Here is a 26560-nt window from a genome sequence, read left to right as displayed (position 1 = left end):
ATATTCTAAATCCCACTTCCTGCGCTTTGTCGCCTATTGATTTAATTTGTATTCCACCTTCCAGGAAATGCTTATCTTGGATTGGGCAAGGGACAATTACTTTTTACAGTTTAATCAATTATCACGTTGTTTGCCAGATTACTTTGTCTCCTACATGCATTTTTTTGCTACTCCCCCGGCCTTGGTAACGCCAATAGAACATATTTATTATGATAACCATGCAGGACTCTGCTTCCCCCTAAATATATACACTAATGGGTTGGTATAATGAACCCCGTGCAAGAGCATTCAATGGGTACCGCTGCTTCCAGGTTGGGTAGTAAGGCAGTTCTACTTGTTGGGACCCGCCAACCCGTTCCTGCTGCACTAAAAGCTGCACCCAGCCTATAGATGTAGGTCTCTGAACGCTTAGGTGTCTACATAGGTTTTCTAAACCCTAAAGCACTTAACTGTCTGTAAAGCTGCTAGTGTGCTGAAAACTACCCCCTCCTCTGCAAAACACTCCAAAGTTATACAAACTCCAAGTTTGCGAACACACATCAGCATGACCATAAAGGCATCTTAAGGCACGTGGCTTTGTGCAAGACTGTCCCAACGAGTTTGCCTTAATTCCCAATGTTCTGACATATTTTAACATATTCCGAGGTGGTGGTGAATCTAGTTTTATACAGACATCTATCTGGCTTGGTTGTTGCTGTCATGCTGATGGTTGGGGCCCAGCTCATGCTCCAGGGATACTGCTGCTTCTGGAGGGCGTGCTGGCTGCGGTGCGATCATAGGGACCGAGGGCCTGTTATCTGTGAAGCAGCCCGATGCGGTTCGGGGAGGAGAGTCACGCCCGCACATGCCTAGTTCATGCAGAAAGGATGCTGCTGTAACCCCTGGGGAGAGCGTTGATAAATAAATAAAGCGTGGGCCTCAACAGCCTACCGGACCCTCGTGTTGGGGCGCTCTCCGTGCGTGCTGCTGACGTTGTGTGCCAACTAAGCCCTCCCTTCCCTTTTATAAAATGCTTCTAAACAGCATGCTCCTTTTTGACATTCCCCAAAGTGATAACCAAATGCCTCGTAGAAACAACGCGGTAATTTTCACCATTAATTATTTGCACATGGCCCAGTCTAGCACTGGTGTGCGGTGTACGGGCACAATATAAATGCATTTAAATTCAGGATGTGGCGTAACCAGAGCTGCCGACTTTGAAACTGAGGAATCAGGTTCGAGTCTCGGCAACGGCTCAACATCCTGTGTTTCTGTGCAAATTACTTAATCTCCCCGTAATGTAACTGGTGCTCATGTAAAGGCACTCCGATACCTTCGGGTCAAGTTTGCACTATATAAAACTGCTATTTTTTTTAACTGTGCAGCAATATATCCTCCCATCCCCCCACCAACTCTGGAACTGGCTAACCAGGTTAGGGTCTTGGCGTCCTCTGGTTTTGGGCAAATCACTTAAAACTGTGCATTCCCTCCACCCCCAAAAGAAGAAAAGAAAGTGACCTTATTTTATGACCATTGCTCACGGAGAATGCTCCAATACCTTCGGGTCATGTTCGAGCTATATAAAACTACACAAAACATTGGTTGAATTGGTATGTAGATCAGTTAGTTATGGGAAATCATGGGCTCTTGTGCTCCTTGAAAGGGATGCACGGTGGGCGTTAGTGCACTCCTGTAGTGGCTGCTCCGGTTTCACTCCCTTCCCCCCCCTCCCTTTTGGCTGCAGACGGTCACACCTCATGCATTCCTCAGCAGCAGGGTTTCGGTGATAGAAGCTAACTCATCACTTGCTGTGCCCACACTGTTCTTTGCCCTGTAATGAGTGCTAAACATGATATCTTCGGGCACTCGGCGAACTATGCTGAAGTTCAAATTGAGTAACATTTATTTGCATTCCAGGCATAGATTATCATTTAAGAGATGGTAACACCGGTTTACACGTTCTCATTATTAACTTACGAATCATTAATTATGAAGATTTGATTCTCGAAATCCATCTGTAACAATGTCTTTTGTGCATGTTGCACAACAGAGTGGCGTGGGATAGACAGACTAGAGTGACGTACAGCAGAATAGAGTGTAGTGGCATTTTGTTCAGTGGCTTGGAGGAGAAGCGAGGACTGAGGCGCCGGAGTGGCATGAGGGTCTGACTCTCTACTACTCACTATACTCACTACTACTCGCTCTAGTACTCTCTAAAACTCTTTACTACTCACTACTACTCACTCTACTACTCACACTCAACTAACACTCTACTTCTCCACTTCTCACTCTTTACTATTCACTCTTTACTACTCACTCTTTACTACTCACTCTTTAATACTCACACTATTCACTCTACTACTCACTCTACTACTTACTCTACAACTCTAATACTCCCTACTCACTCTCTACTACTCACTCTACTACTCTACTCACTATAGTCACTACTACTCACTCTAGTACTCTCTACAACTCTCTACTACTCACTACTACTCTATTACTCTCTAGTACTCACTCTAGTACACACTCTCTACTACTCTACTACACACTCACTACTACTCACTCTACTACTCACTCTACTACTCACTCTACTACTCACTCTGCTACTCTCTCTACTACTCACTTTCTACTACTCTCTGCTACTCACTTTCTACTACTCTCTACTCTAATAACACTCTGCTAATCACTCTTTACTATCTACTACTCACTTGCTACAACTCTAATAACTCTATAATACTTGCTCTACTACTCGACTACTCTACTCACTACTACTCTCTACTACTCTACCACACTCTACTACTTACTCTACTCTCAAATTACTGCACTACTCACTCTCTATCTACTACTAACTCTATAACTCTTTACTACTCACTCTATACTACTCTCTACTACTCACTCATTACTATTCTCTATTACTCACTCTTTACTACTCTCTAGTACACTTTACTAACTCTTTACTACTCACTCACTACTACTACTCTCTGTTACTCACTCTACTCCTCTCTACTCACTCTCTACTCCTCTCGTACTATTCACTCTCTACTACACATTCTAACTACACTCTACTATCTACTACTCACTCTACTCACAACTCTATTACTCTCTCCACTATCTACTACTCACTCTCTACTACTATCTACTACACTCTAGTACCCTCTAGTACTCACTAACTACTGCTCTCTAGTCTCTACTCAATCTATACTACTCATTCTCTACTACTCGCTCTACTAAATCTAATCTCTACTACTCATTCTACTAATACTCACTCTCTACTACCCTCTGCTACTATCTAGTACTCTTCATTAATCTCTTCTACTCACGCTCTGCTACTCGCTATCTTCTACACACGATCTCCTACTCACTGTATAATACTCTCTACTACTCTATACTACTCACTCTCTATTACTGCTTACAACTCACTACTACTCTACTCTCTACTACTCTACTCTCTATTAGTCTACTACTCACTCTCTACTAACTACTACTCACTACTACTACTATTCTACTGCTCACTCTCTACTACTCACTGTACTAATCACACTACTAACTCTCCAGTACTCATGCTCTAGTACTCTCTACTCAACTCTGTACTACTCACTCTCTACTACTCGCTCTCTAATCACTCTCTACTAATCACTCTACTACTCAATCTGCAAAAGCAGCCTGACCTTACTCCAACCCTTTACTCTTTGCCTAAAGACACTAGTGAACAAAATGCCATAGGTCTCATCTTTATTACACATAAAGCAATTCTATTTGTAATCAGGTGGCTTTTTAGCTTTAGCTTTATTGGTGTTTTTCAAACTTTCATGGATATAACATGCATATATATATATGCGTAGATATATGCGTATATATATATGTATGTTCCAGACGTTTAGGTTTGGCGGAGAAAGGCACTTCCCATCCAGGCGAGCCGGGGCTCGTGAAGCGGACGCCGCTGCTGTTACATTCCACAAAGATTTCGCCTATTTCTGGGCAGAAAAACGAGCCACACCAGGTCTGCAGGTAAGAGTTCCACTGGTTTATTCAGGCAAACAGATTACAACGCGTTGTATATATGTATGTGTGTATATATATTACCTACTGGCTATCGCCAGTAGGTATATATAGTTAGGATTTTTTCCCTATGGGATTTTTGAAAATTCTATGTCTAATAACTTTGGCGTTTGTGGACGGAATCGGCTGAAATTTTCAGGAAAATGGCACATTTTGTTTCTGAGCAGCCCTTGAAAATTTGGGGGGGTTTCATCAAGGGGGGCCGAGAAAAAAGGGGGGTCCCAAAACGCGTTTTTCCCATGTTAATTTCCATAGGGCGGTTGGACTCACTTTTAGCTCGAACGGCTGAATGGATTTGCACGAAACTTGGCAAAATTGTAGGGACTGTTAGCCCGATGTGCCTTTGCTAGGTCTCAATATATGTGCTCCAGTAGTTTTTGAGAAATTAACGTTCAAAACAAGATATATATCTGTAACAGCGCTCCAGGCTGCGCTCCGGTTCGCTTACTTTTCGCGAAACGGAACTTTGCGTGCAGAAAGCTGATTGGCTCTCCGGTGTCTGTCAACATTCTAAACAGTCCGGAGCGGCCGCCATCTTATCTCTCGGTAGGATCGAGAGAGAAGAAGAGGTGAAAAACGAAGGGGGAATTTAATGAAAGGGGGCAAGGTATACCCCTCTTGACCCCCTAGGAATGTTGTTGGGGTTATTAAAGGGTCCCGTGGGGAAAATTAAAAAAAAAATGATTTTTCACGGTAGAAGCGCTTCACGGGCCGCGAACTGGGCCGCAAACTGGTAGCGAAACGGGAATTCGCCATTTTGTGCTTCGTTAATTAAATTACTAGGTATAAGGGGGTGCGGGAGACGTATCCTAATCCCCTATGTTTCCTGAGGGTGGCTGAGGAGGCTCATATATGTTGATACATCTCTTCCAGCGGCTGTGCGTGAGCTTTTTTTTTTTTTGCTGCGTGACAGTCCAGAGCGGCCGCCATCTTATCTCTCGGTAGGATCGAGAGAGAAGAAGAGGTGAAAAACGAAGGGGGAATTTAATGAAAGGGGGCAAGGTATACCCCTCTTGACCCCCTAGGAATGTTGTTGGGGTTATTAAAGGGTCCCGTGGGGAAAATAAAAAAAAAATTGATTTTTCACGGTAGAAGCGCTTCACGGGCCGCGAACTGGGCCGCAAACTGGTAGCGAAACGGGAATTCGCCATTTTGTGCTTCGTTTTAATTAAATTACTAGGTATAAGGGGGTGCGGGAGACGTATCCTAATCCCCTATGTTTCCTGAGGGTGGCTGAGGAGGCTCATATATGTTGATACATCTCTTCCAGCGGCTGTGCGTGAGCTTTTTTTTTTTTGCTGCCTGACGTCTGTTAACGTTCGATTCGATGGAAATCAGGAAGTGTTGACCGCCAATTTGTCACTGAGATAAAATATTTTGTTATAAATGAATCCTTATTGATAAACATTGTCTGCGCCATCTTGCCTTTTTTCCAATGCCACAATTTTGTCGTGCACGGCAGCCATTTTAGATGCCAGGCTGGTCCCAGGCTATCACCTACCCCTGCGGATGTAGTTTATGGCCCCAGCTGTAGAGAATCCAGACATGCCAACCCTCCCGATTCAGGCGTGAGACTACTGATTTCAGTGCTAGTCTCCCGCCTCCCGATTTCTGCAAGCAAAAACCCGGGGGCATATTACGAACATCTAGCGATAATTTTTGTCTCTAACTTGTTTAGAGACAAAAATTATCGCCGCACATCGGCGATTTTTATCGCAGATAAACCTTGCTATTATCGCAGAAAAGTCAGCGATATTCATGTATTATCGAGCAAATGCTCTTAGCCATGTTATCCACCTCCCATTGGATAACATGGCTAAGAACTGCTCAGGGCAGGTGTTAGCTTTTGGAGATATTCGCGCTTAGCGCGAATATCTCCAAAAGTTGGTAATAGGAGATAGCGATGTTAGGGACTGTTTCCAGTCGCTAACATCTTGGCACGCCCACTTTGCATGTCATTAGTGATAAGTATCACTGACATGCAAAGCGGGGCCCAAGATGGTCGCTATCTCCTTTTAGCTGTCACTAACTGGTGTTAGCGACAGCTTGGTAATAGGGAGATAATTTTATCTCTGCTTTCATGGCTTTTAAAGCCAAAAAAGCGGAGATAAACCCCCTTGATAATATGCCCCACGATTCCTCGGGGGTTTCAGCTGACAGGGCTTGGTATTGTGTTACGTGGTAATTTTTCCAGGAAACGTCAGAGGGTCGATGCAGGGGTTCTAGAAGAGGTGATAAACCATTTAAGCCTCATGAACAAGCGCATGGTCTTTTAAAGATTTGTGAAGTACTCGGGGCGGCGGTGTGTGTGTGCCCTCTTTCAGGAGCGGGCGGGGGGGCACTGCCAGCAACTTGCCAGGTCAGGTAGTGTTCAACACGTGCATCACCCTTTCTCTGCCTGCTATTGCGCTCCATGCTTCGGAAAGGTAAGAAAAAGAACGTGCATTTGAGTTTGAAATGTCCGATCCTGCAGCAGCACACTTCCAAAGCCCACACATGACAATAACCCGATTCAAGGCCCCATTCACCCGTTTTAAAAAAAATATATAACACTCCAACAAAGTAAGATTATAAAACTTTATTAACTTTTAAATATAATGAACGGAACAAAAACTGTAAAAACATTTAAACATTTTTCACCCAAAAAAGCAACAATGGTCAGAAGCTGTCTTTTGTGCGAATAGTCCCAAGGCAGCACAACGTGCAGAGTTCTGGACGGCACCCAGGTGATGTCGCCTGGGTGCCGCACTGGTTTTGGGATCCTACAATGCTGCTCCGAAAATTGGCGTGGGGCGTCCCGGGTGGTGCGGGGGGAGGCCTCGTCAGTAGCGGTCTGTTGTGCGAATAGTCCCAAGGCAGCAGAACGCGCTGAGATGTTGATGGCACCCAGGTGATGTCCAGTAAACTGCCGCACTGGTTTTGGTATCCTACAATGCTGCTCCGAAAATTGGCGTGGGGCGGCACGGGGGGGGGGCCTGGGGGAGGCGGCGTGAACGGGCCTCCCCAGGTGGCGGCCATCCAGCTGAGTTGCGCCCGCTCTTGCGGCTACAGCGTCTCGCTCACCATGTTGTTGAGTTGCTCCCACTCTTGCAGTGCAGCGATAGGCGGCTGCCACATGACTCTTAAAATGGCGGACGGCTCTTCGGTTTTGGGCCTGGTCCACTGAAATGGCCCTGGGACACCTTGGAACTCGGACGCTTGCCTGCTAGGGCTTGGGCTCCATTCTCGAAAAGCGTCCCCTCAGCCGTGAAGATTCTACAAAAGTCTTGGGGGCCCCCGACTCCCGCAGGCTTCCGGTGGGGAGCGGCTGCCATGATTGCTCGCGGAATGACCACGACGGAGCCACGAGATGGTGGTGCTCTCATGCTGACGCCAGCTTCAGTCTGAATGATCCAGAAACAAGGTGGGGCTTTCATCGTTTGGGAAAAAAAAATGTTCTAAACCAATGAAAAGTGTTATTTTTAGGTCATATGACCAAGCCTTCCATCTTTAGGAAACCAAAAGTAAAATGAACCAATGAAAAGTTTTATAAACAAGTCACATGACCTGTTATGCGGCATAGGGCTACAAAAAGCGTAGAAAATCCTTTGGCACGTGAGGCGGCGTCAGTAGCGGACCGATGTGCGAATAGGCCGAAGGCAGCACAACGCGTCGAGATCCGGATGGCACCGAGGTGGTGACCAGCAAATTGCCGCACTGGTGTGGCCATCCTACAATGCTGCGCCGAAAGTTGGCGTGGGGCGCCCCGTTGGCCTGTGAGGTCGCGTCAGTCAGTGGGGGCTGTGCGTCTCCCCCAAGATGGAGGCTCCTCGGCTGCAGTGCGGCGCCCCTTAGCGTTTCACTCGCCGTCCAACTGAGTTGCGTCCGCACTTGCGGCTACAGTAGGCCAAAGGCAGCACAACGCGCCGAGATCCGGATGGCACCGAGGTGGTGTCCAGCAAATTGCCGCACTGGTGTGGCCATCCTACAATGCTGCGCCGAAAGACGGCGTGTCCAGCTGAGTTGCGGTCACTCTTGCGGTACAGTGACTCGAACGCGCCGAGATCCGGATGGCACCGAGGTGGTGTCCAGCAAGTTGCCGCACTGGTGTGGCCATCCTACAATGCTGCGCCGAAAGACGGCGTGTCCAGCTGAGTTCCGGTCACTCTTGCGGTACAGTGACTCGAACGCGCCGAGATCCGGATGGCACCGAGGTGGTGTCCAGCAAGTTGCCGCACTGGTGTGGCCATCCTACAATGCTGCGCCGAAAGTCAAATGAATTCAAGTGAGAGGCCTAATTTCACTTGTGTGTGTTGTCGACGCACTTATTATAAGAATCAGACTAAGTTGAAGACTGTCTGAAGCTTATTTGCACCTGCTGCAGCTTCACTATTGCCCTGGTGTGGCCAAAGGTCGCACATGACATAGGCGGCCGGCTCCCGAGGTCCGACGGAACTTTTTTCCTTTTCCTTTTTGCTTCTTGTCCCACAATCCGTTTCATCTGAAGACATGACCAGGTCCCTGAATGTGTGCAGGGGGACGTTATTGATTGAATCAAAATGGCGGCTTGACACAAAGCTGACTCAAGCGTTGCTGTTCATGCTATACAGACAAAAATTGGTTTTCAGTTTGTACATTCTTCAGGATTTTTTTTTCCATCCAAGGCTGATTGAGAGTTTGTAGAAAAATGGCTTCAGATTTTCCACATACTACTCTTCAACATTCTTCCTAAATGTAACAATGTGAGACTCACTAGGAGAACGGCTGTTTATGTTTCCTTTCAAAATGCTGCCAACAATATTTTCTGAATGGAAGACACCATCTTGTAGCATAAAGGGCCGAAAGGGGTTCTGGTCTGGCCGATTGTTGGTGGAGACATTTTGACTATATCTTGGACCTGCCCGGCCTCGCCCAAAATGGCGCCGGTATAAATGGGACTCGTAACTCATTGTTGTGTACTGGTTGAACAACCTTGATATCACGAGATATGAATGCAGTTTTGATGCTCATGGCGGGCGGGGACGAGAATTGATTGAATATTTCGACATCCCTATTGATATTAAGTTCTGATGTGTTATTGATTACTGTACTATTGAAAGTTCGAATTTCAGTTTGCTCCGTGGCCGGCCCACGTGGTTATAGGCCCGTATTTGTATGCTGACATTTTCACAATAAAGGTTTTTAAAACAAAACATGGTAGTAGTATTTACATTGGTAAAGTTTTTACTTTTAGTGACTGTTTTCGAATCAGTAAAAGGCAAGTGAAATAAAGCAGTCCAATTACATGACGGATAAAAGGTATAATATGTAGGAACGCAGTAAAGATAAATGGTCAAGGGCAGTTGTGTTTTCCTCTCCTGCAACATAAAGTGATCGATAAGAATCTGATAATCAGGCGTATCGGCGACTAAGACAGCAGGCCGAGTCTCTTTTACTCAACGGCTCCGTCATGGAACGAAGAAACGCCCTTTTTCTCGAAAAAGGAATATATTTTACTTGCAGGACAGTTGTAAATTTTCGGGGAAAGTACATTAGCCTGGAATATTATAACATATATGTTTTAAAAAAAAAAGTTCGAAATCAATAAAAAGCGTATTTTTTAGGTCATATGACCAAGCTTTTCATTATTAAAATAACAAAAGTAAAATGAACCAATAAAAAGTTTTATTAACAAGTCACATGACCTGTTATGCTTACGTTACGCGCTGCGCGCCGCGCCCCGGATTACTTCCGGGTGCGCTAACGCGGCGTGTCATATAACGCATTACGCGACAACGTAGGTCAAGAATATAGTCAAAATGTCTCCACCAACCAGCGTTCGGAACACAACCCCTTTCAGCAGTCCAAAAAGTTCTGTAAAATGACAACAGAGGGGACAGGCAACAAGAACCATCAGTCAAAGAGGGGAGGGCAAGTTCTTCTCTACCGGGTCATGTTGGGGCGCTACCGGAACTGATCGAATTGGTAGTCTACAGTGTTTCTGGATGTTTCAGACTAAAGCTGGCGTCAGCATTAGAGCACTACCATCTCGTAGGTCCGTCGTGGCCATTCCACGAGCAAACATGGCAGCCGCTCCCCACCAGAAGCCTGCGGGAGTCGGGGGCCCCCAAGACTTTTGTAGAATCTTCACGGCTGAGGGGACGCTTTCGAGAATGGGACCCAAGCCCTATCAGGGAAGCGTCCGAGTTCCAAGGTGTCCCAGGGCCATTTTAGTGGACCACGCCCAAATCTGAAGAGCCGGCCGCCATTTTGAGAGTCCTGTGGCAGTCGCTTATCGTTGCATCGCAAGAGCGGGAGCAACTCAACTACATGGTGAGCGAGACGCTGTAGTTGCAAGAGCGGGCGGTAAACAGCTGAATGGCGGAAGAGGCACAGTGTAGCAAAAGCGGGCGGAATGGCAACTAAAACGGTAAAGGGGCGCCCCACTACAGCGTGTCTTCAGGTCAAACGGATTGTGGGACAAGGTCCAGAATAGAAGAGTCATCAAAAGGCAAAAAGTTCCGCCGGACCCCGGGAGCCGGCCGCCTATGTCGGGGGCGATCTCAGGCTACACCGGTGCTATAAGACTTGGGGAGGGGGTCGGAGCCAAGCGTCTTCTCCGAGTCCATGGCCATCACACCGCCCCTCGGGGGCCTCCGTCAAGCAGTTTAGGAAGGTAACATATCACATTGTTTTCAAATGCAGTCAGGTCCACAAACAACACTCACTTACTTTGAGAATAGTGAAGCTGCAGTAGGTGGAAATAAGCTTCAGACAGTGTTACAAGCGCTGCTCAGAATTCTGAACTATGGCACCCAACATCCAGAACTTATGCCATTTGAGAATGGCAGTGACATTGAAGCAACTCAGGGACCAAAACCATTAACGTACTTTCACGTATGAAAATCTTACTTGGGGAGGGGGCAGGAGCGAAGCGCCCCCTCCCAGTCCGCGCCACCACACCGTATGTTGAAAATCTGAAGCCATCGTTCTACAAAGTCAACCAACCTTGGATGGAAAAATCTAGAAAAATGTACAAACTGAAAACCAGTTTTGGTCTGCATAGCATCAGTAGCAACGCTTGCTATCAGAGTGCATGAGTTTCATGCTCGATCGATTGAGCTAGCCGGATCGGGCAATAAAAAGTATAAAATAGTTATGTAAATAGTTATTTAATAAAATGTTTTACCCTGTTACTTTGCTGGTGTGTTGTCTATATTTTTAATATTTGCATAGGGTTTGTCGTTATTTTGGGCGGGGTGGGTGGCGGAGCCGAGCTGTCTTGCAGCCCTTATGGTGTGGAGCTCAGTTCATCTCACTATTTTCGTATTTCTCATGAAGGGTTGTTCCTAATATTTCTATTTTAGCGAGGTCAAAAAGAGATCCAATTAGTGGCCTACTGATTTTGCTTGATTACTTTAATTTTTTTACACGATTTTTCACGATTTTTCACTATCTGCAAAGACTAAACAGAGTATTGCGACTTTGTGCTTGTTTGTAAATAGAGAATGAACCAAAGAGAATCAATTGTAAAACAGTAAATGCTTGGATAACAATCAATCAAATGGAGAGACAAGCAGGCACGACGGATTACAACGGGGGTAAAGGCCTGCGTTAACTACTCTTCACTATCTGCAAAGAGAGAGTACTACTAAGAGAAAAGAGGGGAGGGGGGCAGCGTTCAAAGCACATCAGCGTGCATAAACACGAAAACGTTTTTACCTATCACGTACTTGACATTTTACAGCTTTTGATATTTGCTATTAAAAAACCAATGAAATTCACTGAAAAAACCATAGGTTATAGGCCATATATAGTTAGGAATTTGCATTTACAAAACCTTGAAAATTCAATGAAAAAACCATTGGTTATAGAACATATATAGTTAGGAATTTGCATTTACAAAACCTTATTTTACTCGCATAAAACCATTGAAATTCCATATATAGTTAGATGCGCTAACTATATATCGCGCACCCGCAATCCACTGCTGATGATGTCACATATTACATCATTCATGACATGGTCAGTGACATCACTGATGACATCTCAAATGACATCACTGATGACATCACTGATGACATATCAAATGACATCACTGATGATATCATTCATGTGATAATACGATGAACCTCTTCAGACTCTAATATAACCTTAGATACAATCAGTGTAAACAGACACTCACAGACTGTCGCTCATTCATGGAGTTACTCACACAACTAGTCAGTCATGCAAACAATCAATCACACCTCCATTTCCTCAACTATACAGTTATACAAACTTTACTTATTCAAACATATACTAACACATATTTTCTCTCTTATACAATCACTGATACAAGTTGTCAATGATCCATGCAACCACTGGCACATTCACTAGCTCTTATACAGTTATTTATATATGTCAACTCTCACATGTACTGTGTTTTACATATGTACTTACTTTGACATGTAGCACTGAGATATCCATTCACTCACCAATACACTCATGCACACAGTCAACCACCCATACAGCTGTTTCCACATGCAATTTTGAACCCATACATCTAGTGAATCAGCTGTTCACACATCTATGCACAGAGTCACACACCTCCCAGCCACTCACACACATACTCAGTCTCCCATACAAATACTTGGGCAACCAATCAATAACCCATATAGTTACTCATATAGCTACTGATCAACACATGCAGCAGTTTACAGAACAACAGATATAATGATGCACAAATTAATACAGTTTAATCACTAACCCATGCACTCAGTGAGACACATTTAATCACTCCCTCATACAATCAGTCATGCACCTACTAAATCCTTCATTCAGACATTTATACATCCACTCATTCTTCAATATGTAAGACATATTTTAACTTTACAGAAACATACAGTCACTGGATGTTGTCATCAGTGATGTCATTTGAGATGTCATCAGTGATGTCATCAGTGATGTCACTGACCATGTCATGAATGATGTAATATGTGACATCATCAGCAGTGGATTGCGGGTGCGCGATATATAGTTAGCGCATCTAACTATATATGGAATTTCAATGGTTTTATGCGAGTAAAATAAGGTTTTGTAAATGCAAATTCCTAACTATATATGTTCTATAACCAATGGTTTTTTCATTGAATTTTCAAGGTTTCGTAAATGCAAATTCCTAACTATATATGGCCTATAACCTATGGTTTTTTCAGTGAATATATATATATATATAACATGTAAACATCTGCATATCTATATGAATAACAATATTAATGCATGCTTACATATATATAGATGCACACATATGCATGTTATCTACATGGAACTTTAAAAAACACTAATAAAAGCAAAACTAAAAACCCACCTAATTACAAACAGAATTGCTTAAATTTACTAAAGACGAGACCTATTGTATTTTCAATATGTGTGTTTGTGGCTCTGTGTGTGTGGCTCTGTGTTTGTGTGTGTGGCTCTCTGTGTGTGCGCATTGTTATTCGCAATGTCAATAGCTCAAACTCGCGTAAATAACGCGACCTGTTGCATTGCAATAGGTCTCGCATTTGAGAGAGATTAAGCTATTGGCATTATAAATGACAATGCCATTTATTTATCTGTTTTCAAAACCAACACATAAATACATATTTTGTTATTTACAATGCCAATAGCTCTAACTTTTGCAAAGGCGAGACCGTTGCATTGTAAATGCTTGTTTTTTTGGGTGGCTGCCAAAGATCAAGATTTTGGATTTGTTTGCGTTGGTAACCAGCTCATTCTGGATGTTGCATTTGATCAGTGCATTGAGCGCTTTTTGGAGACCTACCTTTGAGTGATCTAAAAGAACTAGATAGTCTGCGTACTGCATCAGGTGGATTTTTTTTATTTCTGATTTGTGTTGTGGCTAGGGAAGCCCCACTCAGCGCTTGGCCCAGGTCAGCAATATATAGGTTGAATAATAACGGTGCAAGGACACACCCCTGCATTAGCCCTCGATCTGTGGCAATTGTTTCTGTGGCGGAATCCCCAGTGAATTTTGATCTTTACCCAGGTTCTAAAGTATACTGATCTAATCACCTGCAGTAGCTTCAGACAGATGATCCACCCCTCCAGTTTCCGCCAGAGGATATTACGAACTACCCCATTGAAGGCTGCTGAGTAGTCAATGAAACAGGTGAAGACTGAGGGGGGCGCGGTGGTGGAGGGTTCAGGCTACTGCTTGTTGGGCTAGATACGAGTGGACTATGATGTTGTCGACTTTCGAGCTCCCTGATCTGTTATATTATGTTATGTTAGTAAACCCTGTCTGATAGAATGGTAAGAGACCATCTTTGTGTGCCCAGTCTGCTAGTTCCTGCAGGAGAGTGCTGGTGTAGGCCTTTCCCTCGATGTCCAGTAGGGCAATAATCCGATAGGTTTTTGGGTCAGTGCTTGCCCCCTTCTTAAATATAGGCTGCAGAAGAGAGCCCCTCCATGAGTCTGGTACGTCTGCATTGGGCGTACAGTGGTGTAAGGTCTGTAGCCCAAAAGTTTATGTCCTTCCCAAAGAGGGAGCCGGGCTGACCATTTGGCCCCTGGGCTCTGCCTTTTCGGGCTTGTGCCCGCATGTACTGTAGGAGACCTGAGAGCCTGGACACTCCTTTTTTTCTGATGTACTCTGCAGGATGTATCCATTACACCAATGGTTTCCTTTTCTCTTGTGTAAAGAGACATAACAAGTTCTACCAATGACTCTGCTGGGATCGAGTTCCCTCTATTTGAGGCCCCGTGGGTTAAATTGTTCAAGTATTGCTGGTGGCCAGCAGTTCAAAGAGCTTTATCGATTTCTCCTCATGTGCCTTCTGTTTAAGTGACCAGATGAGTTGTTTGTGTTGCTTTGCTGTTGCGTTTAGCTGCTTTTTTGAGGCTTCAGATCTTATTTTCTTATGTGCCTTTTGTTTGACTTTAGCAGCTGTGCACTTTGTTTGATTTCCACATTTGTACCAAGAGTGTGGATTGCCGTACTTAATTTAGTACTTTGAAAATGAAGGTGCCTATTCTAAACTGAAAACCTAACTTAGTGCAGTTCTAATCCATCCTTCATATCATTGCTGTTCACCGTTGTCTAAAGAGGACATGATGTCAATTTAGTATTTTCAGGAAATTCACTACTATGTAAATGATAAAACAAATAAAAAGTAAGTAAATTTATCATGACTCGCGATCCGAAAATATTGTCAGAAATCCATCCCCATACCTTAGCTACCGTTTTCTATAGGTATGAATGTAACTAATGGGGAGAGGATGTAGCCCTACGGCTAGATCGGTCGACGTCGAAGCTGGGGAACCGGATTGGAGTCTCGGCAACGACACTCAACATCCTGTGATTCTGGGCAAATCACTTAATCTTCCCATGCCTAACAAAAATTAACGTGTCCTCATGTAACGAAACTGGTACCATGTAAAGCGCTCTGATACCCGATATCTTTGGGTCTAGTTCGTGCTATATAAAACACACCAAAAAAAAAATGTCATGGGCTGAATGAGCTGCAGATTGTATAAAGTAATTTCTGAAGGGCATTCTCTTGCTATCTCAGTTTTAGGCACGGCTTGAGTCACTTGTGATTACGTCACGCCGCAGCTCATAATGCACTGGTACACGTCTCCACCACTTTTTTGCTTAGATTTCTTACTCACCTCTCCTTCCCTTTATGTTACCTTTTCTAAAGGTCATGAAGGCTGATGTAATAATGATATGCATAATGTAATGCTTGGTCTCTAGAAATCTGTTTTACTTATCCTAGTTTAGACCTAGGAAAATTTGGTTGGCCTCGAAAAGAGCAGAGATCAGATAGGTGCCAGAAATCCAGAAATACAGTTGCTGATGGTGATCCAGAAACAGCAAAGACTTAAACAGAATGTGTAATAAACCTTCTTGTAGTCTCCCACACAGGGCATTTTGAGCTAAACCAACCCTCTAAACAGGCTTGGACAATACGTACCCCAAATCAACATTAGAAACCCAGAAAGTAGACTTTTGAAGAGCCTTGGTCATCAGAATTTCATATCTTTCCTATTGACAAGAAAGAAAAGGAATGTGGTACAAAAGGAGCCTACCAGTGAAATAGAATACATTTTACCAGTGCCTCTTGTATCAGAACGTGAGGACCAATGTAAAGAGCAACGTTATCTCAAAGTGGAGGAGGAGGAGGAGAAGGTGAGGTAAATGACACCTGTGTAAAATATTATCTCCTACTCCTAAGAGTGTCTTCTCCAGGTGAAACAGCCTAGCATGCTGTTCTCCAATGGGAAGTGTTCCAGCATGGTGTAACCTTACAAGTTGTGGAACTACAGGATTTCTTCCTTGTAATATTCATGAGAATAAAGAAGACCTGCTCCTATTAAAGACCATACTTCAGTCAGCCCAAGACACTTTAGTTGAGAAGTTGGTGACCCCTTGTAAAGAAACAATGTAGGGCTGCCACAGAAGATCCTCTTCATATCCCCATTCACACTGAGCCGGAATAAGTGGTTGTTGATCCTACTTGCTATTGTTCTTTTAAAACCGTTGCTACTGTTGGATCTTTACCATACAAAGTCAAGAGCCTATTAATGCAACAGGATGTACACAAGCCACAGGAGATACCATGAGTTTATATATTGCCACTTCACAAGTCTTGTTGAGCAGCTATGATCGCTTCCAGTGGTAAAAAATGTAATACTTGTATCTTCCAGAATGAAATTGCAAAATGACACAGAAAATACTGCAGGTGGGAGCATGCATTGTTATTACGGGTATTCATTCTTTTTTAGATGCAATAGATTCTGCTAACCATCATCTAAACACCTTGCCTTGCTATATTACAATTCTTGGCTTTGGGTGTCAAATTTTTGCTTGCAGATACAAATGCTCCTCTTAAATTTCCTCTTTAATGGAGAACGTCTCTTTGACCCGAATGACAATAACATTTAAAAATAAAAATAAAGATCAATATACTGATGTATTGTTTAACTCTTCGGAGGGTCATAATCCACTTTGCTTTGTCCCACCAATCTGGATACTGAGAAAGGTAAAACAAGTGCAAACGTGGAGTGGAAACTAGGTAAAGTAATGAAAAAGTTAGCCCGCTCTTGTAATTTGGATTCTATTATTCATGAGGATGAGCAAATCATTTATAATCGACCTTGACTTGCTGCTGATTGAGTAGAGTATTGGCCTGTACTGACAAAATGTTAGTAGGGGTGCAATAAATTAGACTGACGTGGCCTGAATGACTTCGGGGGGAAATTGAGGATGGCGTCCAGCAGAGCAAAAGAAAGGGGAGTGACCCAAGGAGGAATGCAATGAATTCTTATAAGCTAGTCCTGCTATTCATAGCTACAAATTCCATTGTTTGTATTGATTCATAGAATGACACCTGAAAAATTGCTCAAGGCATTGATGAAGGCACTTAGTCTGACCACAGGTTTGAGGATGATGGCGAGTAGACTTGAAGTTAACTGCCTCCAACCTACTGATTAATGTATTTTGGGCACCTCTGTCCATGATTATTTCTGAAGGTAACCCATGTAATCCTTCTATCTTTTTCAAGAATGTTATACTTAGTTATGGTGCTGTTATTAATTTGTGCAAATGTATGAAATAAGTAATTTTAGTAAAGTACTCGACCACAATTAACACTATAGTGTCTTTCTTTGAAGAGGGAAGGCCGGTCGGAAAATTCAGTTTTTTTTCCCCATTGTCATTCACAAGTGATTAAGAGAACTAAAGGAGCGGCATGGCCTGACGCCGATGGAGTAGGGAGCGCCGAACTGCGCTTCCGGTGGCAGACCCCCATCTAGTGACATCCTGACTAATAACACGGAGCTCGGGCCCTTACCTGTCACGTTAGGTCCTGGGTGTAGACAAAACTGCTGCTCTGCCGAAAAAAGTGCTGCTAAACGGGCCAGGACAGGCCGGGTCGGGAGAGAAGCGTGGAGTGGTGCTGGAAACTAGATGGCGACTGGAGCTCCTGCGCAAGCTGTGAACTGGAATGCCCTGGAAGAGTCTGCCACGTGAAGTCCTCTGGGGGCCTTGTCTGGTCCGGAGAAGTCCTGGCGGAGCCAACCTGCCATGAGCTAAGGGGGTCTAGAGGTGCAACGACCGAGGGCCTGAGGACCGGCGGAGGCCCCTCAACCGAATGACTGAAGACCTGGACCGAGACAGTGGGCTGGTAGAGAACTCGCTCTACGATATAGCAGGCCATGAGGGAGGAGCCTGCGCTCGCCCACAGGCGAGGCAGTGGGCTCGCTACAGAGGTTGGCGGCAAATGACTCCAGCCTGCGGACAGCAGGTAGAAGGTGTGCGGAGGCCTGTGGCTGTCCCAGCACAGAAAACCAGAAAGCTTGAAGGCAGGCCCGCGCCGTGAGTGGGGGAGGAGGGATTGATGTGGAGCCTACCTCCCCGGCGGCCACGAGATCCATGGCCTAGATCTCACCCTTCCCCCGCTCATATACTACCAGCCCTGAGCACCAGAGAAGCGGTGGGCAGTGGAGTGGACTATTGAGGCCCGCGGCAAGAGACACTGATGGTAAACCCTTGGCCCATATGCTGCGATTGAATTCTACTGTGCACGCGTAGGCCGTAGAAGCGAAAGGAGTGAGGGTGGGATGGAAGCGGCCTGCATAACCCTTGGATGCCAATCTACCCTGTGTGGGGGGCTGGGAGGAGGGATACCTGGCAGGAGAGGCCTGGCGTGCGCACCGGAGGGAGAGGCGGAGGCAGGCCAGGAGAGAACACTCGGATGACACAGTAGGTCCCCCCTGACGGATGCCACGAACTTGGAAGGGGGAGTAAACCCACGTTCACCCACATGCTAATATTGAACAAAGAGATGATCTGGATACCTTGAGATGCTGCACTGCACTGCACTAATGAAATGTTGGGATAAGACTGCCTGGCCTAGCTCTATTACCTGATACTGGAGGGATTCGCTGCCTTTGGATCGCCCCAAGATTCAAGCAGCAGAGTCCGAAGGCAAGTAACAGCCCGTGGTTGCCGCCTGAGGGTGCCCCCACTGCGGATCCATTTCCTCTTAAGAGCTGTCAGGGTTGGACACTGCGAAATAGTGCCAAAGACCTCAGAGTGGACTGAACTTCCGCAGCAGGTAGATCCCACTCACGGCTCGTGGCATAATGGGGAAACCTGTCGGAAAACAGGATACTGTATCTACAGGCCAGACGCAGGAAGACACTGGGGAGACTACCCTGCGAAGCTCAGTCGTCCATCACAACAGGGTCCTCCCGACAGACCAACTCTGCAAGATATTTTCCAGGCAATAGCGGCCTCCAGGACAGCAGTTTAAACTAAAATAGACACCCTCAGAGAAGATCTGGGGCTCCTACGGGTGGACCACCTATGTCTGGCGAAACGGGTCACCACAAATGAGAACGCTATAGTGGATGTGGGACCGACATTGACTTCCACAGCAGACTAGCTGACCATACTGGAGGCGCAAGTTCGCAGTCTCGAACTAAGGGCCGAAGACGCAGAAAATAGGTCTTGCAGCGACAATCTGAGAATAGTTGGACTCCCAGAGAAAGTTGAAGGCATCAATATGGTCGAATACCTGGAGAAGTGGATCCTGGAGGAAGTGTCAGAGGAAGGCCTATCCCCATACATAGAGCGATCCCAGAGTGCCAGCGAGACCTCCTCTGCCAAGGGGCCACCATGTCCGGTGGTAGCAAGGCTGTTCTACAAGGATTGGGACCGCGTGCTTCGCCAAACCCGGCAGAAAGGACAGTTCGTGGTCGACAACAGCACAGTCAGGATATTTCCAGACTTCTCAAGAGAGGTCCAACTGTAGCGCTTGTCTTACCTGGCAACTAAGAGGAAGTGACTCCAAATGGAGATCGAATATCCATTGATGTTCCAGGTGGTGTGGGACCCCTTGGCCTCGGGGTCTTCTGTTTGCCATTCCCCTTCTCAGCAGGGTGTTGGCAAAGATCAGGAAGGAAGGAGTGGTTGTGCTGTTGGTGGTCCTCTTTTGGCCTGGCCAGCCATGGTATTCCTCCTGTTCCGTTTGCCTGTTGCTCCCCTTGGAGGTTCCCAATGTCCCCTTCTCCGCTCCGATTTCCTTTCCTGTCTCGCCAGGTTCTTAGCCAGTTGACTTTGAGGGTTTGGAAATTGAGAGTTAAAGGCTAGTCTCTTTGGGTTGTTCCTCTGAGGTGGCACTATCCATTTAGAATTCAAGGAAGGCCAGTACCCTGCAGATTTACGAACATCACTGGAGGAATTTCTCTGCTTGGTGATCTTTGAGGGGTTCATCCCTGACTCTTGTGATGGGGGGTTCTGTTCTTGAGTTCCTCTGGGGTAGTTTCTTGATGGGGCTGTTCGTTTCTACGCTCCGCAGCCAGTGGTCCACCATTAAGGCTGTCAGTGGGGCCTCGCTCCTCTTTTTTGAGTCCTTGGCTTCTCGCCATCTTCGCAGTTTTTTTCCTTGGCGCCCTGTTGTTGCTTCTCCTGTGCCCCTTGGGATCTCCCTCTACTCCTTCATGCCTTGCAGCTCTCCCCGTTTGGGCCCCTGCCTTCTGTGTCTCTGGAGTTTCTTACCCTGAAGGTGTGTTTTTTGTTGGCTATAACCTCTGGGAAGCGTTTGGGGGAGCTTGGCGCCTTACTTTGCCATCCTCCCTTCTTGGGTTTTTTCCTGATTAGGTGGGCCTTCACCCTGACTCAGGCTTTCTTCCCAAGGTGTCTTCTCTTTTCCATTTGTCCTTGGATATTGATCTTCCTGACTTTTTTCCTAACCCCTCTATGGTGGAGGAAATCCTTCAGTCGCTGGATTTAACAAGGGCTCTTGTAATTTCCCTTGTGCGGACCGCCTCCATTGGATTTTTTGTTTGTCCCTTTTGCTGTTGCCCCGCGGGGTCATCGCCTTACGGCAGCTACTCTTTCGCGTTGGGTTCGGTCCGGTTTTTCCTTGGCCTATCTTCATTTGCGGGTCTCTCTTCCTCCTGTCATTCAGGGGCGTTCCACCAGGGGTGTGGCTTCCGCCTGGGCTTCTTTTAAGTAAAGAAGAACAATGGTTCTCTCGGGAAACACATTTGCATTTAAAGTATATTGTATAGACAATTAAGAACCAACGATTCTAAGAAGAATTAATAAAAACTAAAAACATCTGACCACAAAAGAAGATATAAGCAATTTTTTTGTATTTTAACCTTCTTTACAATTTGAATCATTTGAAGCTGTCCAAAAACATACATTGGGTAACCAAAATGTACACTTAAGAAGTAAGTCCTGACTGGGTGCTCAACAGAAGATTGGACGGTGAACGGAATCATGAACATACATACATATATACAGTATTTAAATCACATGTGTCCACTATTAGTTACACTTGTTTCAAAACGGATCAATTATTTCTTTCCTTCGTTGAAACTTTGTGTGGACCGATACATAGACAGAACGTCGACGTTTCGACCCTAGATATGATATGATGCACTGATTTGTCTGCATCTAAAAGCCGGTCTTCATCAGGACTGCAAGAGGCTGGACATCGTTAGAAAGGAGATAGTATTTAAGAATTAGCTTTAACTGTAGTGAGGAGGATGTCAGCCGACACACTCCATTTTAGTTTTGGGTGAAGATGCTCGTCTGACTCTCTGACGAGCATCGGAGCACGATTAAGACGTCCCACGCGAGAACGCTAAGTTATTGCCACAGCAGCATAGAAAGATCTGGATCTTCACACCGCCTGGTGTTAAAGACAAATGTAAAACAAAGTAGGAATCTTCACCCAAAACTAAAATGGAGTGTGTTGGCTGACATCCTCCGCACTACAGTTGAAGCTAATTCTTAAATGCTATCTCCTTTCTAAGGCCGTCCAACCTCTTTCAACGAAGGAAAGAAATAATTGAAATGTTTTGAAACAAGTGTAACTAATAGTGGACGCATGTGATTTAAATACTGTATATATGAATGTATGTTCATGATTCCGTTCACCGTCCAATCTTCTGTTGAGCACCTAGTCACGACTTACTTCTTAAGTGTACATTTTGTTTACACAATGTATGTTTTTGGACAGCTTCAAATGATTCAAATTGTAAAGAAGGTTAATATACAAAAATGTGTTTATATCTTCTTTTGTGGTCAGATGTTTTGTTTTTGTTTTTACTAATTCTTCTTAGAATTGTTGGTTCTTAATTTTCAATACAAATGTGTTTCCCGACAGAACCATTGTTCTTCTTTAGTTAAACTACCCAGGTTCTGAGGGTTACTGGGTTACCCCATTACGTTTAATGGGCTTCTTTTAAGGGCACCTCCTTGAAAGAGCTTTGTGCGGCGGCGACTTGGTCCTCTCCTCATACCTTTGTCTATCATTATAAGTTGATGATGGGGGAGGTGTATTCTGGAGATTTTAGCTCTGCTGTCCGTGCTGCTGTTCACTGATTATGCTTGTCTGTGAAAAAATTTCCTTGGCATCCTTTTGGCTGTCTGTCTACTTTTTTTTTTCGTCTGGCGCTTGGGTATTCGCTCCTGGACTGTGACGATGAAGACGGAGGAGGAAGGTAATGACTCGGTTATTTACCGGTAATCTTCATTACACCGAGTCATAGTCTTCCTCGTCACAGTCATGTTCTCTCCCTCCTCTCCTTGGGAGTTGGGGGTTGAACAAAAATAGAACCTGTTCCTTCTGATTGTGGGTATTGCAGGATGTGGTCTGGGGTTGCCCCACTCTTATAGGTCAGGTGATAGGTACTTCCTGTTAGGCCACCATGTTGGGTGAGGAATTTTTTCTATGGGTGAATGCTGTTCCCCGAACACGTAGTGCTCCTGGGTGACTATGACGAGGAAAACTAAGACTTGGAGTAATGAAGATTACCAGTAAGAAACCTAGTCAATACCGTGTTTTCCACCCAGTTCCCACCATTCACCCTCCTTCGTAGCACCCCACCCTTTTAATTTTTAGACAATAGTGCATTAGTCGTTGTAGATGTGTATCCTTGTAATAGGTGGATATTGGTTTGTAGTTACACAAATGAAAACGTGAAAAGGGTGTCTGAAAACAATTGCTGTGGGCTGCATTTATAGTTGATTTGTAATGCAAAATCCTACAGTATGCGAGGCAATATCTCAATTCAACGCCTGTTCTGAAGTGCTCTCCACCAGCCAGCAAATAAGGTGGAGGAAATTTCGCTGCTAAACTCTCCTTTGGATGTACCCCTTTCTTTGCAAATAGGTGTTTTTAGGTCTCGCCTGGCATTAGCAGCGCACATGCACTGCTCTTGCCATGCGAGGGCCTCTTGGAATTGATACAGTTTCCGAAGTGTGCTTTGAGCTCCGCCCGTTATTTGGTTCGCTTCATAATGTATGCTTAACGGAGTGTGATGATTGTAAGAGAGTCTTTTTAGCCCTTCCTGGTCACCACCCTGTCCAGTTTTAGCCCCACGGACAGGGACTGGATGGTTTACTGGTGTAGTTACACAGTGTTCTTTAAAAGCCTGGAAGCGCTCTTTTTTTTTTTCATTGTCAGCGCGGACAGCTTCAATTGCACAAGCGTGGTCCGCTTCCGCCACCCTTGTAACATTGTGACTGGTTTAAAGAGGTTGATGTGCTCGCTGGGTGTCTTGCACCACCCCAGGTTGTCAGCTTTACCCCCGGCCGAGGCGGTGGAGCCCATGGTCGAAGTTTGCGTCACCCCCGCTCGATCATCCCGGTCCCGGAGTCGGACGATTCCCCAGCCAGCAGCGCCTCGGAGCTCTCGGCAGCAGCAGTGCTCTGCTGCACCAGGGTGAGAGCGATGTCAGGATTGCAAGCCGGGCTTAGCACAAGGGTGCAGTGAACAAGCGGAGGGTACAGGGGCTCGCCCAGTTGCAGTCACTTTACAATCGGTCATTTCAGGTTACCGGGTGGCAGAAGCCGACAATCAGGCATAGGACGATGGGACCGGCGTCTCATGATGCATCGGTGGCAGTTGCAGGCTCCCACGCCCTTCTCGAAATACCCAAGTAGGTAGACAGTTTGTGCAGAGATTCCTGCAGCCCAGGCCTTGGCAGTCTCTGTGCCTGACCGATTTGTAATGTGAAGTTAAAAAGAGAAGAAAAAAATCAATTCCACTAGGGCAGGATTTGTTTATTGGTATATTTAGGGGGGGGAATTTGCTGTGCCTGAGTAGGCAGCTCCTCAGGTGTGAGCTCTTTGCATGCACAGGATGGTGAGCTGTTGAGGTTGTGCTCGCCTCTACCTTTCGGTCTGACACAGAGCAAACTTTTTGAAAACGGGGCACGAGCGGCGGATGAGATTTCTGGGTTTAACGTGAGCCTATCTGGGGAGTATGGACGTCATCTTGGTTCTTCTGGGGAGGATGTACGAACGTGTTAAAGGGTGGGGGCGTGCTCTATAACTGGAGTCGGGGTGAAGGGAAGGTACTGTACATGGACTCTTGCCAGAGCTGGAGTGTCAGGCAGCAGTAACGGGATCCACATGCCCTTCTGCAGCCCTCACTGATCAAAAACAACAGAAGGACAGCGGTGTCGGCGACAGGGTAACACGCGCTGTCATACCAACTCCCCTGTTCCTTGGTTCTGAAGAACGTCCCGTTTGTTCTCTCGCACATAGTGACTGACGAGTTTTCTGCGCAAAACAGTGCAAACAGGAGGTTTGTTGCATGGGACGTTATTTGATCTGAGAACTCTTGACAATATGTTGACCCCTATCTAAAGTAGACTATACCCTCATCACACATTTGGAATCACATCCCACTTGCCCATTCTGTCCTCGTCGCAGTACCCCTGCTCTCAGCCAGCCCCAATGCAGAATAGTCCAGGACACGAGGAATGACACCTCTTGCAGCTGTTAGAATGCAGCCAGGCAGTAATAACATCCCCAGTAAGGTCCCGAATGGGTTGGGATAGAGAAACATTTGGTTTTGGAGCTTCCCAGGGCACCTCTGCAACCGTCAAGCTTAGATTGGGTTAGTGATCGAATGTTTTATTTCAGGAGAGGCAGATTATAGTCCCGCCGCGTATTCACCCACACTGCTCTACGTGACCCTAATTTGTGAGTCATGCCTTAACATGCCTCCATTTTCAGCCAACTCATGACCAGACGTTAAAACATTCATACAGCCCACTGCATTTACATAGGCAGGTGGGTACATCTGGGTGCTTTCGTGACAACTCTGAAACGTGTAGCGTCATGCTATTGCTCTGTGTGGACTTTTTATCGCACCTCTTGTCTCTTCCCTGGGCAGCCTTCCCTTTAAGGTGCCTTCCTTGCCTTCGCATCCCCAGGGACAGGTGTTTTTGTCGGCTGCCGCTCCGTACACTTCCTCCTCCGCGCGCGAAACATTCCCACTACAACATGGACGCCAAGCATGTGCTTGTTGATGTTTGACTCATTAATCAGTGCGCTACCCTCTGTCGGTATGGCACAATTGGCCCTGACCCTCAGAGATCAGAAACACAAAGGATATTTTTTATAAAACCTCCTGTGCCCCAGTTTCATTTGAAATAGGTAAAGTAGTTACTTTAAAACGTTGGATTAAAATAATAAAAAGCTACATCTTTTACTTGTTTTAAACGATAATTCACAGATGTTGTCACAGTTAACAGATCAACATTCGTATTTACCAATGCTTCATTTTATCTTGTTAACCAAGCACATAGCCCATAACTGCTCTGTCACAATTTGACTTTATAGAAGTGTAATAAAGGTGCGGGCGGATGTAACACTTAGCTGAAGGTGTTGCTAACCATAGGAAGAGAAAGCAAGGGACCTTTTGGGAAGTTAAAACAAGTAAAAAAAGATTAAAAAACAATACCATTCGCAAAACAAATTGCTTAAACTTAAACAAAGGTGAGACCTATTGCATTTCCAATGCTTGTTTACATTACCAACTAACTCTAGATCAGACGCTTTGTATTTTTATGTTTGACTTATTGTCTATAATAAGTATATTGTCAGTGTGGTTTCTGAATGCTAAGCAGTGTTTGTTTTCTTTGTGTTTTCAAGGTGCTACAAAGTACACTGAGAAAGACCATGGAGGCATGTTGGTTTGGTCGCCAAATCACAACATACCAGATGCCAAATGTAAGCTCAATTTTACATAATGAGGCTTCCCTTGTTGCTGTTGGACTAACACAAGATGGAATTTAAGTATGTTCATTTTCTGTGTAATTATATTAGCACAAAAAACCCTTCTCTGATTGGGGTGAGTTTTTATGTCAAACTTAGCAATAGTGCCTGATTAAGAGTTTGCAGACTTGTTTCTTCATCACAACGTGACAGATATCCCGTCCACCTTATTACCGGTGCCAGAGGATATAGTGCATTTGTAATAAGGCATCCAGGATATTAGTGACATTTTTGAAAGAGTAACCATTTTGCTACACTCTAAATCAATTCCCTCATTTTTAACTTTAATAGACAGTTGTTTCTTAATTTTAAAGGTGAATTTTTTTGTAAGCTTTTTAGTCCGTAGCTCTCAAAGTTAGAACTGGGCAAGAGGAACCATGTGCAGTGCAAAATCTGTTATACAGTGAGGTGGTACAAAATTTGAATGTTTACATTTTCTGCTCCCACCACAACAAGATTGTGATTCTAATGTTTCATAATGAGAGAAAC

The 26560-nt window shown here is 45.1% G+C and overlaps 1 protein-coding gene across 1 annotated transcript in view; it reads left to right on the top strand.

Annotated features, from left to right (window-relative positions):
• Positions 1–26560, top strand: part of LOC147662864 (REST corepressor 3-like) — a gene marked incomplete at its 3' end in the record, with an annotated part of 152812 nt that overhangs the window by 90281 nt on the left and 35971 nt on the right. Inside the window, exon 3 of the mRNA XM_086950844.1 lies at positions 25949–26026. Coding sequence (XP_086806970.1) covers positions 25949–26026 — 78 coding nt within the window. The remainder of the gene's footprint in view (positions 1–25948; positions 26027–26560) is intronic.

Source organism: Lissotriton vulgaris, unplaced genomic scaffold (assembly GCF_964263255.1).
Source record: "Lissotriton vulgaris unplaced genomic scaffold, aLisVul1.2 SCAFFOLD_2817, whole genome shotgun sequence".
In the NCBI taxonomy this organism is placed as follows: Eukaryota; Metazoa; Chordata; class Amphibia; order Caudata; family Salamandridae; genus Lissotriton; species Lissotriton vulgaris.
This window is presented reverse-complemented; position numbering and strand designations above follow the sequence as displayed.